The 18684-nt window shown below is 53.5% G+C and overlaps 3 protein-coding genes across 4 annotated transcripts; 2 read left to right on the top strand and 1 right to left on the bottom strand.

Annotated features, from left to right (window-relative positions):
- Positions 1-1693: 1693 nt before the first annotated feature.
- Positions 1694-4733, top strand: TYROBP (transmembrane immune signaling adaptor TYROBP). 2 transcript variants are annotated; one of them, XM_079723826.1, is made up of 5 exons: positions 1694-1791; positions 2173-2199; positions 2355-2489; positions 2670-2713; positions 4531-4733. In XM_079723826.1, the coding sequence occupies exons 1-5, from the start codon at positions 1740-1742 to the stop codon at positions 4588-4590; spliced, it is 318 nt and encodes a 105-aa protein (XP_079579952.1). In that variant the 5' UTR covers positions 1694-1739; the 3' UTR covers positions 4591-4733. The 2 variants fall into 2 exon arrangements, with proteins under 2 accessions (XP_079579952.1, XP_079579951.1); XM_079723825.1 differs by having other exon boundaries at positions 2667-2713.
- Positions 4734-5010: 277 nt separating this feature from the next.
- Positions 5011-6290, bottom strand: HCST (hematopoietic cell signal transducer; the record flags this gene model as incomplete). The annotated part of the gene is made up of 4 exons (XM_079723737.1): positions 5011-5051; positions 5277-5414; positions 5829-5852; positions 6248-6290. The coding sequence occupies 4 exons, from the start codon at positions 6288-6290 to the stop codon at positions 5011-5013; spliced, it is 246 nt and encodes an 81-aa protein (XP_079579863.1).
- Positions 6291-10047: 3757 nt separating this feature from the next.
- NFKBID (NFKB inhibitor delta) lies at positions 10048-14608 on the top strand (the record flags this gene model as incomplete). The annotated part of the gene is made up of 9 exons (XM_079723668.1): positions 10048-10200; positions 10458-10648; positions 10731-10836; positions 10955-11101; positions 11219-11270; positions 11364-11512; positions 13273-13389; positions 13676-13840; positions 14555-14608. The coding sequence occupies 9 exons, from the start codon at positions 10048-10050 to the stop codon at positions 14606-14608; spliced, it is 1134 nt and encodes a 377-aa protein (XP_079579794.1).
- Between the last annotated feature and the right edge of the window lie 4076 nt (positions 14609-18684).

Here is an 18684-nt window from a genome sequence, read left to right as displayed (position 1 = left end):
GGACAGCCTGGGCCTGCTTGGAGTTGGAAGAATCAGATCAGGAGGCTGAGGCTGAGAGGTTGAGGGAGGATTTTTCTCAAGGCGAGCACAGAACTGAAGACCTGAAGTACTAATAACAGCAACAGCAGTGATGTTGATAAAGATGAACATTCATTGAGCATATACAGGGTGCCAGGCAAGCCTGATTCTAACAGACCTCACAAAACCCTCACAAGAAACTGGACCATTGCAGCAGCCTGGCCCCCAGCTCCTGGCCCTGCCCGCCACAGTCTGCTCCCCACCCCCAGCCAGAGGGAGCCCTGGGAACCCCCCGAGTCAGATCAAAGCCCTCCTGGCTCAGAGCTTCCTTTGGTCTCTGACTGCCCCCGGCTCGCTGGGCTTCAGCCACCTTGAGATGCCTGGTGTGCCAGTAGGGCCTGCAGGACCCGCCTCCTCCAGACCTGGTGGTGGTGGTGGTGATGGTGGGGTGTTGATTCTTCTGCGGTGAGACTCGGCCAGGCCTGGGCAGTGGTGGCATTAGCAGCCAGTGCTGCCTGGGACTCAGCCCTGGCCCTTTTCCAGACTCTGAATACTACGCCCCCGCAACGGGCCACTCAGCGTCTGTCCCATGACCAGCATCCAGTTTCCCCTTTTTGCTCCTGAGCCCGGCCCCGGGGAGCTGTGGGTGTGCCGCCTGGACAGGGGAGGGGGGCTTCCTGCTGCTGGCCCTAACCTCAGGTTCCTCCTTCCCCAGCCCTGGCCCATCTCCTGCTGGGGCTAGAAGTCCTTGTCATCTCCTGGGTGGCCTCCCTCAGGGCTCGCTTCCAGCCACTTCCTCATTTGGTGGGAGGAGCCTAACCTGGCCCAGTGTTACCACGTTTCCCCCACCTGCCTCACCCCAAAGCCCCAGTCCTGCGTCTGTGCTGTGTGCATCTGTGTCACTGCCTATTCCTCTCCCTCTTTCTCTGCCTTCCCGCTACTTTCTCCTTCCCTATCCTCCATCTTGGTTCTTTTTCTTTCTCTCTAAGGGTCAAATGTTTGTCTTTGGGTCCTGGGTTCCATTTCTGCCTTTATGTTCTGTGTCACCTTGGGCAAGTGTCTTTATCTTTCTGTAAAATGGGGATCAAAGCATCTACCTCAGAAGAGTGTTCTTGGGGGTTAAATTCATGAACACTTGGGACGGGGTGCCTGCACGTCGTTAGTACCCATATCCTGATGGTTCTCTTTTAATATCCTATGAACATCACACGGTTCTGATTGTCAAGTAATTATAACTGGTTCTTATAAAAAGCTGACAAGGGTCAGGCCCTGTTCTAGAAATATTAATTCATTTGATTCCCCACAACAATAGTATAAAGTAGGTACTATTTTACTCCTCATTTTACAGATGAGGAAACTGAGACCCAGAGAGGTTGTGTGACTTGTTCAAGGTTGTCCAGCCAGGAAGAGGCAGAGATAGCTTCAATCACAGTCAGCCACAGCCCCTCCTGCTATAATGATGTCTGACCCCTGCCTAGGGCTGGAGGTCGAGTTGACACATGTATCTTTTGGCCTTCCTTCCAGCCATTGGGGGCTGCAGCATGACCCTCTGGGGTGTCAGGGCCTGACTCTTTGGTGGTATCCGTCTCCGTTCCTCCTCCCACATTGTTCCCTCCTCCCGCCTGCCACCACCCACCTCAGACTTCCTCCTTTACTTGGTTGGACACTACGCCACATCCCACCCGTCTTGGACTGTGGTGTCCAGCAGCGTCGCCTGCATCATGGGGGGCCTTGGACCCTCCAACAGGTTCCTGTCTCTCCTGACTGTGGGTGGTGAGTTGGGGGCTTCGGCAGTTCCTGGGCTCAGCTCTGGGCAGGGCAGGGAACAGGGTGGAAAGAGAGAACCAAAGGGTGGGGGTTGGTACCGGAGCAGATCCCTGGCGCCCCAAACCCTATGGGTCTCTCCCAGAGCCTGCACCCCACAAGATCTGGCCTCTGGGAGAAGCAGAGGGAGGGGATTCTGAGGGTGTTGCAACAGGACAAGTTGATGTAGAAGTAACACAGTCCGGTGGCCGTGGTGCCGGCCCGCAGGTCCCACCAGACGTGGCTCTCCACCCGCGCCCGCTGCCTGTCAGGACCCACCCTACCCAGCTTCTCTGCCCAACCCCCAGTCATAGTCACGTGTCTCAGTTTACCTTCTTTTTCTCTCCTAAGGTCTCAGCCTCGTTCAGGCCCACGCAGGTAGGCCTAGACCTTGCGATCCCCCGCCACCTCCCAAAGACCACCCCATCTCTGTCCCTTCCCCAGTCTCTCCACACCACCCCCTGATGACTGACACCACCTCCCAATTCCCAACTCCCACTGGTCTCTGACTCCTGTGCCACTTACGTTCCCAGACCGCAGCTGCTCCTCGGTGAGCCCCGGCGTGCTGGCGGGGATCGTGCTGGGGGACCTGGTGCTGACCCTCCTCATCGCCCTGGCCGTGTACTCCCTGGGTCGGCTGGTCCCTCGGGGACGAGGGCCCACGGAGGGTGAGTGGAGCTGGCCGGGGATGGCCTGGGACCCTCTGAGGACTTGCCTGGTGGGGAGGGGTAAGCTCCCAAGTCACGTCCACCCAAAAGGAGGCGATGGAGGGGCGGCTCTTGCAACAAAATGGTCCCAATTCTCACCCCGTCTGTCTCTGAACTCTGCTGTCCCCCACCCCCAAGCAGTGACCCGGAAACAGCGCATCACTGAGACAGAGTCGCCTTATCAGGTGAGGAAACCAGCTTTTCTTTCTCACACCTCACTCCTGCCCTGAGGGTGTCTTGTCCCAAACACCCCTCCCCCAGCCCCTGCAGAACCTAGACCCTAAAGCCCACTTTCTCAGCAGCTCCTCAAACGCTTGAAGACAAAGCATCCAAAACTGCTTTCAATGATCAATCACCACCTTATGCTCAGCTTAAAATGCGTGGAGGGGAAATACAGGGATGGTTTGTCTCAGCCAGAAGGCAGGCTCTGAATTCTTCTGGAAAAGCCCAGCCCAGGACAGGCTGATTTCTCAGAGAAGTCCTCATAAGGGCAGAGGATATAATTCAACCCTAGTTTGGTAACTCTAAAGAGAGGAGCTCTGAATTTGTGGGGGAGGGACCCTGCAGCCTTTGAGAAACTGACGAAAGCCAGAGGCTCTTCAGAAAAATCCACACAAAAAATACAAAATTGTGCATATCATCTAGAGACAGTGCAAGTATCCTTGAAACCCTTCTTAAGAACCATGATGCAAATGTCACCTTTCCATCTCCCACCTCCAGTCAATGCCATTCTTAACCCTTTAGGGGGTCATGAGCTCCTCTGAGAATCTAACGGAAGCCAAACAGACCCTCTCCAGAAAGATGAACTCCAGACCGGGCATTTGTATATGATTTCAGGGATTCTATCTGAGGCCTGCATCTTGGGGCCATAGAACCCCACCCCATCCCCACTGTGAACCCTGCTCGGTGAAATCTGTTTTACTTGTCTGCAACCAACTTTGCTTTGCCTTACTTGTGGATAAAAAGTCTCTTTGTAAAGTATAAGAATCTCAGGTTTGGCTCTGTGAGGTCCAGAAGACTGAAGGGGCTTTCCAGTTACAGGGGGAGGTGGGGGCAGTGAAATTTTAGGGCAAAGCCCCAGTTTATTCATTTCTTTGGTGGAATTTGTTGAGGGCCTATATATGCTAGATGCTGGAGACACAGCAGCAGAGCTTACATCCTAGTTGGGGAGACAGACATTTTTTTAAAATTAATTAATTCATTAATTTTTATCTTTGGCTGCGTTGGGTCTTTGTTGCTGCTTGTGGGCTTTCTCTAGTTGCGGCAAGGGCGGCTACTCTTTTTTGTGGTGTGCGGGCTTCTCTTGTTGCAGAGCACGGGCTCTAGGCGTGCGGGCTTCAGTAGTTGTGGCACGTGGGCTCAGTAGTTGTGGCTCGCGTGCTCTAGAGCACAGGCTCAGTAGTTGTGGCTCACGGGCTCTAGGGTGCAGGCTCAGTAGTTGTGGCACACGGGCTTAGTTGCTCTGCGGCATGTGGTATCTTCTTGGACCAGGGCTCGAACCCCTGTCCCCTCCATTGGCAGGCAGATTCTTAACCACTGCGCCACCAGGGAAGGCCTGGGGAGACAGACTTGAAGCAGATTAACAAATAAGATCATTTGGGGAGGCAACATGAAGGAAATAAAGTAGGTTGATGTGACAGTGACTCGAGTGTGCGGGGAAGAAACTGTAGATGGGGAAATCAAGAAATGCCTCTCTGAGAAAGTGACATGAGCTGAGACTTGAAGGGTGAGAAGGAACTATCCATGGGAATATCTAGGGGACCAATGTTTCAGGCAGAGTGAACAGCACACACAAAAGCCCTTCGGCTGGGACATAACAATGAAGCAGAGGAGCAGGGGGAACATTGAAGGCACTTGAATAAAATCCAGATCTCTTTCATGGCTACAAGGTTGAAGAAGTTGCCAGGGGCCTTGCAGGCCACTGGGAGAAGGCTAGATTTTATTTTCAGTTTATTTGGTGGACCCCCTTCACTGATGGTCCACACCCTGTCCATCCCTTTAGGAGCTCCAAGGCCAGAGGACAGATGTCTACAGCAACCTCAACACTCAGAGGCCATATTAAAAATGAGCCCAAACCAGGGCACTCAACAACCTGATGCCTGGATCCAATCATTCCTGATGCCTGCCCAGCACTCTATTCCTACTCCCACCAAGATACAGATCCACAGAGTGTCCACAATGAGACGTCAGACCTCTCCCCACTACTGCCCCCAAATAAACGTGGAGCACACAAACAATGTTGAGTTATTCCAGATCCCTGGGCTGACGGGATGGGGATATGCGGGGTTCTAGGGGGATCAAGGACCCAGAAACAGCCAAATGAGAGGGAGCCTTTGGGGAACCTGGGTTGTCTGAGAAAGAATTAGAACAAGAAGTATTTCAATTGCTTTATTCCAGCCCAGAAGAGGGTTGGATTTCCTGTGCCACCACACACAATCCAGGATGACAGGGTCAGAAGTCATATGTCGCAGTTACTGGGGAGTCAGCCCCTGCCAGGCATGTTGATGTAGATTTTGCCATCTTCTGGGGGTGGGGAAGAGAAAGCAGGAGGCCTGACCACCCACCTTCCACCCACATCTCCACTTCCTTGGGGACCCCCTGCCTCAGGGGTTTCCTCAGGAGTTCCCCCAAGCACCGCCCCCAGGGTTTCCCCAGAACCTCAAGGGCTTGCCCGGGGGCGCCCGCCCTGGGGACCCCCTCCCTAGGGACACCATGCCTCTTCAGGCCCAGCTCAGTCCCTGCCCTCACCTTGGGTGGGCCTGCTGCGTGGGCGCACACACACAAACACCACCACCACGATTAGCAGTGACACAAACACAACCGCATCTGCGGCCACGAGGCCCGCCAGGAGTGGCAGGGAGAGGGGCCCACATGCGGAACAGGAACCTGAAGGGTGGGAGCCAAGACAGAAGGCGGCTGAGGGGGGTTCCAGACACTTGGGCCTGGGCTTTGGGCATATGGGTCAGAGGAAGTCCCTTTGGAGGTGGGTGTCCCAGATTCCCTGGGGAACGAGAGGGGAGAGGGAGATCCAGAGAGAGGCTGGGGGGTGTCCCAGGGCTCCCAGGACTGTGCTTTGGGCATAGTAAGTACTCCTGAAGACAGGCTGGTGGGTGGCCGAGTCCCTGGGCCTTCAGTTTGGTGATGAGGACAGTGAGCTGGGGACCTAGAGAGGACTGCAGATCCTCTGGGGGCTCTGATTCGGGGATGTGTGGTGAGATCCAGGACCCACAGGCCACACTTTAGGGATGGAAGCAGGACCTGAAGTGGTGCTGCAAAGGGGACAGGGTGTTGATTTCTCACCTGGGGTCATCTGAGCTGCAGCCACTGAGGAAAGAGAGGGAAGGGAGATCAATGGGGAGAGGTGGTTCTCAAAACAGGGTGCAGGGAAAGGTGATGTCCTGAGAAGTAGCCTCCACTTGGGAGAGGTCAAATGAGAAAGAGGCGCCAAATGGGAGGGAAGCACCCAGAGACACAGAGGGAGACAGGAAATCAGAAATCTCACCTCACAGGAAATCTCACCCAGCGGTGAGAAGGGGACGAACAGCAGCCATCCAAACTCAGCTTCCCTCCCCAAAGAACCAGGCCCAGAAGTTTCTCTCTGGAAGGGAACGGGCACTGGGAGAAGGACCCATCCTCAGCACCCCTCCCTTCAGATGCCACCCCAAGCCACTCCTTTCACAAAACTCTGCCTAACACCCCCCCATAACCACTGGCTTCACCTGGGAGCAAAAGCAGGAACGGGATGTTGCCTGCAGGAACCATGGTGGGCTGGGGGCTGGAAGAGGTCTGTCAAAGGGCTTTGGTCCAGAGAAGTCCTGAGGCACAATGGAGAGTAGAGAGGCAGCAATAGCGGATGTCACTTTGCTGGTGGCAAGGCCACCTGCTTCCTGTGTGTGTGTGGGAGGGGGAGAGGTGATGGATCTCTCTGCCAGCCTTTAGGGACAAACTAGGGGGAGGGTCAGAGAGATCAGGGAGGCTGCTGTGATGGTCCAGGTGGGATGTGACAGGTAGACCAGGGTGTGGGCACTGGGGAGATCCTGGAAAGATTTTGAAGGTAGAGCCAGCAAAACTTGCTGATGGAGTGGATATGAATGTGTATGAGAGGGAGGGGTCCAGGATAACTAAAGCTTCTGGCCTAAGCAACTGAGAAGACAGAGCATCCTTTGACAGGATGGAGAAAGAGGGGAAGCAGCCTTAGGGGGGAAAGTGCCAAGGTTTGGGCAAACTGGGTTGGAAATGCCCGATAGATCTCCCTGTGGAGAAGCTGAATGACCACAGCTGCCTCTTTGAGTTCAGGATAAGTCTGGTCTGGAGATGTAAATTTGGGGATTGCTGGCTTATGGATGGTATTTAAAGCCATGAGACTGGATGAGATCATCAAGGAAGTGAGTACAGACAGAGGAGCAACACCACCTCCTCCCAACACCAAGAATGGGTGAAGAGGAGGAAACAGCCAGTAAAACGGAAGGAGCAGCCAGTGAGGGAGGAGGACCAGGAGAGCATAGAGTCTTGAGGGCAGGGGAGAAATATGATTTACATGGTCACCAAGATGGGAACTGAGAATGAGCCTCCCACTGGAATGTCAGTTGGCTTGAGGGTTGGGAATTCCTGCCTGCTTAGTTCACAGCTATACCACAGCACCCAGCAAAGTACCTCCCTTGCAGTAATTATTTTTAATGATGAATGAATAAATGAGAACAGGCCTCTGAAAAAGGTGATGTGTGGAAGGGGGTAAATTTGAGTCCACCTATATCACTCTTACCTACAGACCTTTCTTCCCTCGAGACCAGGGAGTTCAGAACCCCAGCCCCCTTCTCTCTCAGGACCCAATAATACTGGCAGCGTCCCCCCGTCCCCCCCGCCCCTCGGCCAGCCCAGGGCCTGGGAGTCAAGGCCTCCAACACCCCCCTGGACAAAAGTCCAGGTCCCCAGTTCCCTCCTCTTTCAGGAGTCCGCTACCTCAGGCCCCTTCTCCCTCAGACCAAAGACGGGGTTCCCAATCCCTGTTTCCGGGGAGACTTAGGAGTCGGTCTCTTAAAGTCAGCCCCGCCCATTTAGACCCCAAGTTTGCTCGAGCGCAACGCGGGGACTCCCGGGCTTGTGGGCGGGGCCCGCCCCACGACTGGGCGGTGCCAGAACCTCAGTTTAAAAAGTCGCGGGGGGACCCGACCCAAGATCGGGGACCCGGCGGCGGCTCCGCGGGGAAACAGCGAGGCTGGCGCAGCGCCGAGGCCGGGGCCCTGGGGCCCCACAATCCGCATCACGGAATCTTCGAGGTAATGGAGGGGCGGGGAGGTGAGACACGCTCGGCCCCTAAGAGAGGGGCTGGGGGACGAACTCTTGAGGCTCTGAGGGACGGAGCTGGAGCATCGAGTGAGGGGTGAAGTATCAAGCTGAGAGTGAGGGTACCCGGTGTTTGGAGGGGGCAGAGGGTCCAGACTCCTGGGTCGTGCTCCCGGAGCGGCTGGGATTCTGGACTCTTGAGTCCCGGGGTCGGGTGGGGGGCGTGGGGTGGGGTAAAGGACGGTTGATCCTGAATGCTAGGTCCCGGGGGTGAAAGCGCTGGGAGCCCCGACTCCTGCCTGGGTCCTGGGAGGAGGGGGCTGGCGACCCGGACTCCATGCTGTAGAAAAAGAGGCTGGATCGAGTCCTTGGGGACGTTGTTTGAAATCAGCCAAGGTCTGGGTGGGCAAGGTCCGGGGGGATGCACTCTGGCCGTGACCCTGCCCCACCCTGGGATTTCCCGAGTCGCCAACCGGCCCGGGTCCCCGGGCTGAGCAGGAATTTCCCTTGTGCGGGGATTCCACGAGCGCCACGCTTGGCCACGCATCGCGTCTCGGAGCGGGACACCTGGGTCGCCGGGCGGAGAGGAAGAGGGAGGTGGAAGATTCCCTTGCGTGAGCGCCGTGACGTCAGCGCGTCGCGTCTGGGCTGTTTCCGAGTCCGCCCTCCGGCGCTTAACCCTTCCTGTGCTCGAGCAGGGCTCGGAAGGGTGAGAGCTGAGGTCCCGGCCTTCTTGCGTCGTGCGAACAAGGCGTCTGGAAACTGGGATTACCAGGTCCTAGCGGGGAGTGGGCTGAGGGCCCGGACTCCTGGGTCCTGGGGAAGGGGATGCGAGTCTCCCAGACTCCCGTGAGGTGGGGCTTGGACTTCTGGGTCTGAAGAGGGGGGCGAGGTCTGAACCTTTGGATTCCTAATGAGCTAGGGGGCTGCTGACTTCGTGGTTCCTCAGGGAGAGGGGCTGGGGACTCGGATGCCTGGTATCCCGAGGAAGAAGTATCAGGGCAGCTTCTAGGGCAGAGAGATATTGGGAACCTGGATGTGCGTCTCTAGGGAGTGCTGCCCGGCGACGCCCCGAATCCCTCAGGACTGGGAGATCTGGGGGTGGGGTGGGGTGGGATTTTTCACGGAAGTGGCAGGCAGAGGGAGGGGGGCTGCAGAGGGCGCCCTCCACCTCCTTCCTCAGTTTCCACGACGCTGGTGGAAAGTTGGGTCAGAGGGGAAAGTGCGGAGCAAAAGGAAGGAAACCGCGGAGGCGGCGCCGCACCCGAAATCTTAGATTGGCTTTGGAGTTCTCAGGCGGCATCAGTGTGCCAGTTTTTCCGCGCGGGAGGGCGAAGAGGGCGCTCAGACCCACTCCCCGGCGCACCTGGGTGACTTAACGCCCCCTGATAACTTCCCTCCCTCCTCACCCCGCAGTGGGCCGGAATGAGCGCAGCCACTGCCCATCACAGACGGTGAAGAAGCTCCTAGAAGAACAAAGGCGCCGCCAGCAGCAGCCTGACGCTGGTGGGCTACCGGTGAGGCCCATGAAGTGCCGTAAACTACAACTCCCGTGAGGCCATGTCCTGTTGGGCAAGGACTTGCTGCCTTGCTGGGCCCTCAGGGCTGATGAGAGCCGTAGTCCTGACTTAGATGCCCTGTAGGTGGGGAATGGATGCTGAGGAATCTGCCAGGTAAATTCACCCTTGTTTCTTTTTGCTTATGCCTCTACAGGGACAGTTCCTGGCTCCCCTGGCCCAGCCCCTGACCCCATCTGGGAATGAGGGTGAAGCTGGTAAGTCTGGAAACTCACCTGGTTCCCTCAGCTCCTAGCCCCAGCTTCCCTCAGGGACTCAAACATCCCAACTCTTAGAACTTTCAGAAGCTTAGGAGTTAGGCCCTCATTCTTGCTGAGACCCGCAGAGTAGAGCCAGATTCTCTGGAGCCCAGTAGTCTATGCATATAGATAGTCCTTCAGGGACCCAGGCTCCCAGCCTGGAATCTAGGCCCTCAACCCCTCAGTGTCCCAGCCATTTAGGTCCCATAAGTCCAAGCTTCCAGCCCCTTGGTGCCCCAGAAGTACTAGCTTTCAGTACCCTGGGGACTGCAGGCCCTCACACAGGTCCTGTCTGGGCTGTGACTTCCCTAACTCTGGTAACCAGGCCTGCCCCTGCTCCTGCTTTCACACGCAGGCCATACTCACTTCCCAGCACACCAGGAGACTGTGGCTTCTGGACTTGGCAGCCTGGCACCCTCCATGGGCTTTCCAGACTGGGACCCCAACACGCATGCTGCCTACACGGACAGGCCCTACTCTTACCCTGCTTCTGCTGCTGAAGGTTCCCTGACTCCTGACTTCTACTCACACTCGGACCCAGGGCGGCCGTGTTCATTTCCCCTGGGGATGGAGGTGAGATACAGAATGGGAACTGGGTGCTGAAGGGCTCCTAAGATTCCCAGTTGCCCTTATGCAGCATTCTGAGATGTCTGGGGTTGGTTTAGGATCCCATTCCTCAGATGGGCAAAACTGAGGCCCAAAGGTCCAAGGTCACTTGGCGCAGATGGGACGCCCAGCCACTCTGCCTGGCACTCTGTATGTGTATGTGTCTGTGGTAGAAAGAGGGAATTCTCAGCTGACTGGCTCTCCCCATCACCTGTACCCTTCAGGAACCCCTGGATACTCGGCTCTATGCAGAACCTCCCCTGCCACAGGCAGGATCCTGGAGAGGTTCTGGACTCCCTTCAGGACCCCCACAGTTGCCTCCTGTGATCGGTGGACCATCCCTGGACACTGCCCGTGCTCAGATGCTGGCTTTGGGGCCACAAAAGCTGCTGGCCCAGGATGAGGAGGGAGACACGTGAGTATAGGGGAATGGAGTCTGCAGGCTCTCCTGCTCAGCTGGGGTGCTGTGCTCATTGCTGCCTTCCGCCTATCCTCAGGCTCCTGCACCTGTTTGCGGCTCGAGGGTTGCGCTGGGCCGCATATGCCGCAGCTGAGATGCTCCAAGCGTACAGACATCTGGACATTCGTGAGCATAAGGGCAAGGTGAGGGCTGAGGGCCTGGAGTCCTGGATCTGAGGGCAGGGGGTCTGGAGGCCTGGATTCCTGGTTTTCAGAGGGGAGGGGGCTGGGGGCCCAGACTGACCTTTCCTGACTCCTGCAGACCCCTCTTCTGGTGGCTGCTGCTGCCAACCAGCCCCTGATTGTGGAGGATCTACTGAACCTGGGAGCGGAACCCAACGCCACTGACCATCAAGGGCGTTCTGTCTTACACGTGGCCGCTACATATGGGCTCCCAAGAGTTCTCTCGGTATGTTCACCTGGCAGGTGGGATGAATGGGATGGACTGATTGCCTGGATCCTGGCTTTCAGGGCTAGGAGGCCTGGGGAGACCGTAATCCAGCTGTCTACCTCCTCCTCCTCCCAGGCTGTGATTAACTCAGGGGCTCGAGTTGACATCGAAGCCAGAGACTTCGAGGGTAAGTTGCGTGGTGGGCAGGGTGGGTGGGGCTGGTGGGGCTGGGTGGGGTCGGTGCTCCAGATGTAAAGTCTTCACTGTCTCTACTCTGCAGGCCTCACCCCTCTCCACACAGCCATCCTGGCCCTCAACGTTGCTATGCACCCACCCGACCTATATCCCCCAGTACTGAGTACCCAGGCCCAAGACAGGCTGGCTTGCGTCAAGATGTTGCTGCACATGGGTGCTGATCATACCAGCCAGGTGAGCTGGGCAAGTGGGCAGGTGGCCTCCAGGAGGGCATGTGGGATGGGGGAGCCTGGCTATCCAGGGGCTCGAAACAAATTCTGACTTGCCTCTTCCCAGCTGTGTGACCTTGAACATGTGACTTCACTTCTCTGTGCCCCAGTTGTCAACTGGGAATAATATTACTGATCTTAACTTGTATTTACCAAGCACTTAACTATTCATCAAACACTAAGTTTCATGGATTAGCTAATTGAATCCTCACAAACACACTTTGATGTGTATACTACTATTACTTTCTCTCTTTCACTGATAAGGAAACTGAGGCTTAAGGATTTTGCCTTGTGAGTGTCAGAGAGGGGATTTGAGCCCAGGTGGCCTGACCCCAGAATCCAGCTGTGAATACATATAGTCTCCTCCTTCCTGACAGTAGCTCCTTCAAAGGCTGGCTGAGAGAATTAAACATCTACTCATTGTTTTGGGTTTTTAAATTTTAGTTCAAGAACTTTGAACATAGATAAAGTACAGAAAATAGTATAATGAACTCCATGTACCCAACATAAATAACCAGCAACTCATAGCCAGTCCTTTCCCATCCACTTCTGTATTATTTTTAAGCAAATCCAAGCTTATAGTTTTACCCATAAATATTTGTCTTTAGAACTCTTGTTAACCTCTTGTTAACCTCAGGACCTTTATTCCACCTTTAAAAAAATTAACAGTCTCATAATATCAAATATCCTGTGTTCAAATTTTTATTTGGCTCTAAAGTGACATACATTTATTTTTTTTCATTAAAAACAAAACAAAACGAAAAAAAAACTAGGATCCAAATAAAGCCCACACATTGCAGTGATATGTCCTTTTAAGCTCTTAATTTAGAGCTTCCCCTCCTTTAGAGTTTTCTCTTTATAATTTTTTTTGATGAGCCAGCTAGGTGGTTTTGCCCTATATAAACCCACAATTTTTTAAAAAATTGAAGTATAGTTGATTTACAGTGTTGTGTTAGTTTCTGGTGTACAGCAGAGCGATTCAGTTGTACACATATACACATATTCTTTTTCATATTCTTTTTTGTTATGGATTATTACAGGATATTGAACCTAGTTCCCTGTGCTATACAGTAAGACCTTGTTGTTTATCTGTTGTACATGTAGTAGTTTGTATCTGCTGATCCCAAACCCCTAATTTATCCTCCCCCATCCCCTTTCCCCTTTGGTAACCATAAGTTTATTTTCTATGTCTAAACACACAATTTTTAATGTTTATTATCATTACAAATTCTTTAAAGGCACATAGTAAAGTTTCATTGTGGAAAATGTCTTTACTTGCTTCAAAATATGAAGAGAACAGTTCAGTATGGAAGTAGATACAGGCTTAGGTAGGCCACTGATTAATGCTGCTCAATTCCCATCCTTATAGATAAAGTACAGTCCATGTGGGATGTGGGTGCATTTTACTGTGTTTAATAGAATGTGGGCTGCCAGGGCAGCTGCTAGTCCAGGGAGCTCCTTTGGATGAATAGAAAAGAAATCTTTTTCTCAAAGATACTTGGGCTGGAAAATTGTCTTAATAAATGTACCGTTCGGTGATGTGTATGATCTGAACGGCACCCCCTTAAATCTGGTATTCCTGTAGAGTGCACAGCACGTACAACTGTATAAGGCACTCCTGGGTGCTTGAAAAAGAGAGACAGGGTGTCTAAAGGCTCTTGGGTTCCATGGGTGGAGGCTTGGGTGTGAGGACTGGCCTGACCTCTGTTGTTCCCCTCCTCACAGGAGATCAAGAGCAACAAGACAGTTCTGCACTTGGCTGTGCAGGCTGCCAACCCGACCCTGGTTCAGCTGCTGCTGGCGCTGCCACGGGGAGACCTGCGGGCCTTTGTCAACATGAAGGTAGGGGCCTAGGCTGGAATGTGCAGATTGGGTGAGACATGGCAGAGAGCGGGCAGTGGGATGTTGGGAGTCCCACGGGCTGTCTGTGGAGGGGCCGCTGTGTGGGATGTGGACGGGGCACGTGTAGGGCCTAGAGAGGTGTGTGGAATGTGACCCTGGAGGGGGCTTCTGGGGGATGTGAGGAGGGACATGTGGGACCTGGGTGTAATGGAATATGAAGTGCGCCGTCGAGGGCCCAGGCCAGCTGAGCCTGCGTCTTCAGCAGGCCCCCCCTCACTGTCCCCAGGCCCATGGGAACACAGCCCTCCACATGGCGGCCGCCCTGCCCCCTGGGCCGGCCCAGGAGGCCATTGTGCGGCGCCTGCTGGCAGCTGGGGCGGATCCAACGTTGCGCAACCTGGAGAACGAGCAGCCTGTCCACCTGCTACGGCCCGGGCCGGGCCCTGAGGGGGTGAGCACTGAGCCCACCCCGACTGCAGGGTGCACCCCCGACCCCATCATTCCTGACTGTAGAGGGTGACTTGTAATCTCAGAAGGTGACCTTGACCCTTATCCAACCCTGACTTCAAAATGTAACCTTGAGGGACTTCCCTGGCAGTCCAGCGGTTAAGACTCCACGCTTCCACTGCGGGGGGCATGGGTTCCATCCACGGTTGGGGAACTTAAGATTTCACATGCCATGTGGCATGGCCAAAAAAAAAAAAAATGACCCTGGACCTCCCTTGCCTGATAATGGTGACTCCTCCTGACCTCTATTTCCACCCTGACCTCAGAGTGTGACCTCTACTTTCAACCCTGAATCCTGACCTCAAGGTGTGACCTTTGATCCCCAAGCATGACCTCTAGCCCCCTGACTTTTAGTCCCGACCTCAGAGTGGGACTTCTGACCCCCAAATGTGACTCTGGCCCCCTGCTTTTCCCCTTTGACTCCCAGTCCTCAATGCTAATCCCAAGGTGGGAACGCCCAGCCAGCAACACCTTTGCTCAGGAGCCTTGATTCATTGTGTGAAAGAGGCTTCACCCCCAGCCCCGCATCTTGACTCAGAACCTCTGACCTTCAAACCCAACTGACCTTACTCACTTCCCTCTGACCCCCAACTTCACAGGGTGTGCCTGTTCTCCTTGCAACCTCTCAGGCTTCTCCCCCATCTTGTCTTGTCCACAGCTCCGGCAGCTACTGAAGAGGAGCCGTGTGGCACCCCCAGGCCTGTCCTCTTAGGACTCAAACCCAGAACCTGGACTGATTTTCCAGTCCCCACCGTCCTGTGGGACAGCCAGCGTATGCTAATGTTGCAAACTGTGATAATGTATGTGCATAATGTCCTGCCATCGGGGTCTTACATTAAAACCCCAAAATGGCTGTTGGCGGGTAAACAGTCCCCAATATTTGGGGTGGTATGATACCCTTCCCCCACCCACAAGGAGCCCCCTTGATGATTTCTGTGAAATCGAGGCCCCTTGATTGTTTCTGTGAAACACACTGGACCCCCAACCCTTTCCCCACCAGGATCTTTTGGGGTCCAGATATAACTCCCCTATATGGTACTTGGGGTATGCCAAAACAGCTTCCAGTACCATCCTAGTAGAGCTCCTAAGATGACCCCTGACCTCCCCAGGACCCACCCCCTTCAGGTCCTTAACCCTGAGACATAGGAAGGACTCTCGATTAGAATCCCCTAGGTCCTACTGCTTTAAGTCAGAACACAACCAGGCCCCTGACCCAGACCTCAGTATTTCTAGTGAATCCCTCCCCTATATGAAACTCTTGATTAAACTCAGTTTGGACTAAAACCGTTACTGTCTAATCTCTAATCATTGGTGCAGGGAAGCGGCTGAGGAGCCGTGTTTGGGTGAATGTGTCTGGGTGGGGGGTTGTAGCAGACACAGCGGGTGCCAAGTCCATATCCTGTCCCCCTCACCCTGTCAACACCTGCTGGTCTAACTGCCAGGGCCAGCACGTGACTCTGCCTGTGGGCATTCTCAGACCACTGGTGCCCGCTTTGCCCTGGGTATGAGTGTGGCAAGACTTCCATGCCAGGAGGATCATGCCTCTTCCCACTGCAACCGCTCTCAACCAGTGACTGACTGAAGGGAGACGGTATGTAAATACTCCAGGTCCCCTGCCTCCGTGGGGATAACTGGGAAGTGTGTGTTCTACACGGGCTCTCAAAGCTCCCCAGTGGAACGAAGCTCCGGTTCTCCACCATGGTTCTGGCTTGCTAACGTACCCTTTCTTGTCAGCTTTCCCTTTTCTGGGTCCCTTCCTGCCTCCCCTATCAACGTTCTCCACTCCTTGCAGGTAACCTTGTCCTCAAGTCCTTGCCTCAGCCTCTGCTTCCGGAGAAACCCAAACTAAAGACAGAAGACCTCCACAATGCCCCCCTGTACCTCTGCCCACAGCCCCCCACAGCCTCTGCTCTGTCCTGCGTCCCAGTCTCGTCGCTCCAGAAAGCCCTCTGACGCATGGTAGCCCCCACTGCTTGGAGCCTCTCACGGACAACAAACCAAGCACACTTCAGGGCATATGCCAGTGTCTGTACCCCAAAACTTAAGGCTTAAAACAACCACCACTTCTTTTGTTTTTTGATAAATTTATTTATTTATTTTTGGCTGCATAGGGTCTTCGTTGCTGAGCGCAGTCCTTCTCTAGTTGTGGCGAGTGGGGGCTACTCTTCGTTGTGGTGCGCAGGCTTCTTTGCAGTGGCTTCTCTTTGTTGCGGAGCACGGACTCTAGGCATGGAAGCTTTCGTAGTTTGGCACACGGGCTTCAGTAGTTGTGGCTCGTGGGCTCTAGAGCGCAGGCTCAGTAGTTGTGGCGCACGGGCTTAGTTGCTCCGCGGCCTGTGGGATCTTCCTGGACCAGGGCTCGAACCCGTGTCCCCTGCATTGGCAGGCGGATTCTTAACCACTGCACCACCAGGGAAGTCCAACACCACTTATTTTGTTCATGATTCTGCGATCTGGGCTGGGCTGAGCCGGGCAGTTCTGCTATCTTGCTTTGGTCACACACGTGGCTGCAGTCAGCTGGAGGCCCGATTGGCCTGGACAACAGCACTTGTGTGTCTGATAGCTCAGCTGAGATGGCTGGAACTTCTGAGAGTGAGCCGAGCCTCCCTCCCCCTGTGGTCCCTCCAGGAGGGTAGGAGGATCTCCTCACGCAGTAGCTCCAAGAGGGAGTATTCCAAGAGAAAAAGCCCCTGCTTGCATCATGCCTGCTGATACCCCATTGGTCAAAGTCAGTCATGTGGCCAAGCCCAGAATCAGTGGGTAGGAAGGTACTGCACTAGAACAGGAATATTGGGAGGTGGAGTTATTGGTGGTGCCAGCACAAGTCTCCCACATCAGCTGCCTTGGACCAGCACGACTGTGCTCTTCTGTGTGTACTCACGTAGTGGCAGCTGACCCATGAAAAATTCATAATAGTATGTTGTATTTCATTAATTCTAGGAAGAACTTAATTGGAATTCATCTTACAATTATGTGGCATAGTTTAATGTCTGCGCATTTTTCCTTTGTGGTACATAAAATAATGGTATTTCTTATTTATTTATTTATTTATTTATTTGCGGTTCGCGGGCCTCTTACTGCTGTGGCCTCTCCCGTTGTGGAGCACAGGCTCCGGACGCGCAGGCTCAGCGGCCATGGCTCACGGGCCCAGCCGCTCCGTGGCATGTGGGATCTTCCCAGACCAGGGCACGAACCCGTGTCCCCTGCATCAGCAGGTGGACTCTCAACCACTGCACCACTAGGGAAGCCTGGTATTTCTTATTTTTGATGGCATCTTAGATTCTGTTGACATATAAGATGTGTTTCCCGACATGTATCAGCGCGCACGCACGCACACACACACACACCACTAACGTGATAACACGTCTCTAGGAAACTTTGCTTTACTATACTAAAAGAAGAATTAAATTGTATTCAATGGGAAAAGAAGAGTGGTTTAGGGGCACAAGAGCATCAAATGAGCAATAGTAAAGCTATTTTTCCTGCTGGAATTTCAATAAAAACAGTGTTTTTAAACTAATTACTCTTAAGTATTGCCATTAAAATGCAAATATTATTAGGGAATCATGCACTGAGCGTATTGAGCAAAATGGCCTTTCATTTCCTATCCCACCTGCTTGGAGCTCCTTACCTATTGTTAGCCTGTTAATCACCCTTGGCTATGAAAATACAAAGGCAGTTTTTCCCCTGCTTGTGGTACTACTTATAGATTTCTACTAGAATGGTCTGAGTATACCTGATGGTAAAGCCAGTATCAGAAGGATGTTGCAAACTGGGTTCTTAATAAAGCTGTGGCATTGTATCCAACTTGCATCATGTAGGCATCTTCCTCCCAATACCTACCATGTCTATATTTAATATACATGACCTATAATTCATGTATATCTTATGTAGAGCTCATCACTGTGAGCTCATCGGTCTGTTGGAAGAATTAAAAATACATGCTCCCTCCCTTAGCCATCTGTCAGAAAATTGTGCTATCCTGATATTAGAACATGGCACACTACTGCTATCTGCTGGGAAGTTGTGGTAAAAATGCAAATCTACAATGTCTAGGAGATGAATGGTATCACTTGAAATTTTGCAGTGAACAACCCAAACACCATATGGAACAGCCATGAATTATTAGGCAGGAGGTTAGCAAAATGGCCTAGAGTATGGGCACTGGAGCCAGGTTTCCTGGGTTGAATTCCTAGCTTCATCCCTTCCTAGATGGTGACCTTGAGAATGTGATATAACTTCTCTTTGCCTCCATTTCCTAACCTATAAATGAGGATAGTCATAGTACCTACTTCATGGGGTAGAAATAATGATTAAGTGTGCCGGTGCATGAAAGCCCTTGGAGCAGTGCCTGGCACAGGGTGCCACATGAATGTTTGCTGCCATGTCATTTTAGAATTTATTCAACAAGTACTTGCGAAGTGCCAGGCACAATTCTAATGTCCCAACAAATATTACTTTTTTTTTTTTTTTTGTGGTACGCGGGCCTCTCACTGCTGTGGCCTCTCCCGCCGCGGAGCACAGGCTCCGGACACACAGGCTCAGCGGCCATGGCTCACGGGCCCAGCTGCTCCGCGGCACACGGGATCCTCCCGGACCAGGGCAAGAACCCGTGTCCCCTGCATCGGCAGGCGGACTCTCAACCACCGCGCCACCAGGGAAGCCCCAACAAATATTACTCCTTTTAATCCTCATAACAACCCTCTTGTGACAGGTAACAGTATATGTAGAGGGACAACTCCGACATGTCACAAAATGCGATGCACTTGCAGACATCACATAACCCTC

Source organism: Hyperoodon ampullatus (assembly GCF_949752795.1).
Source record: "Hyperoodon ampullatus genome assembly, chromosome: 18".
Lineage (NCBI taxonomy): Eukaryota > Metazoa > Chordata > Mammalia > Artiodactyla > Ziphiidae > Hyperoodon > Hyperoodon ampullatus.
The sequence above is the reverse complement of the archived record's forward strand: the minus strand, read 5'-3'. Positions and strand labels throughout refer to the sequence as shown.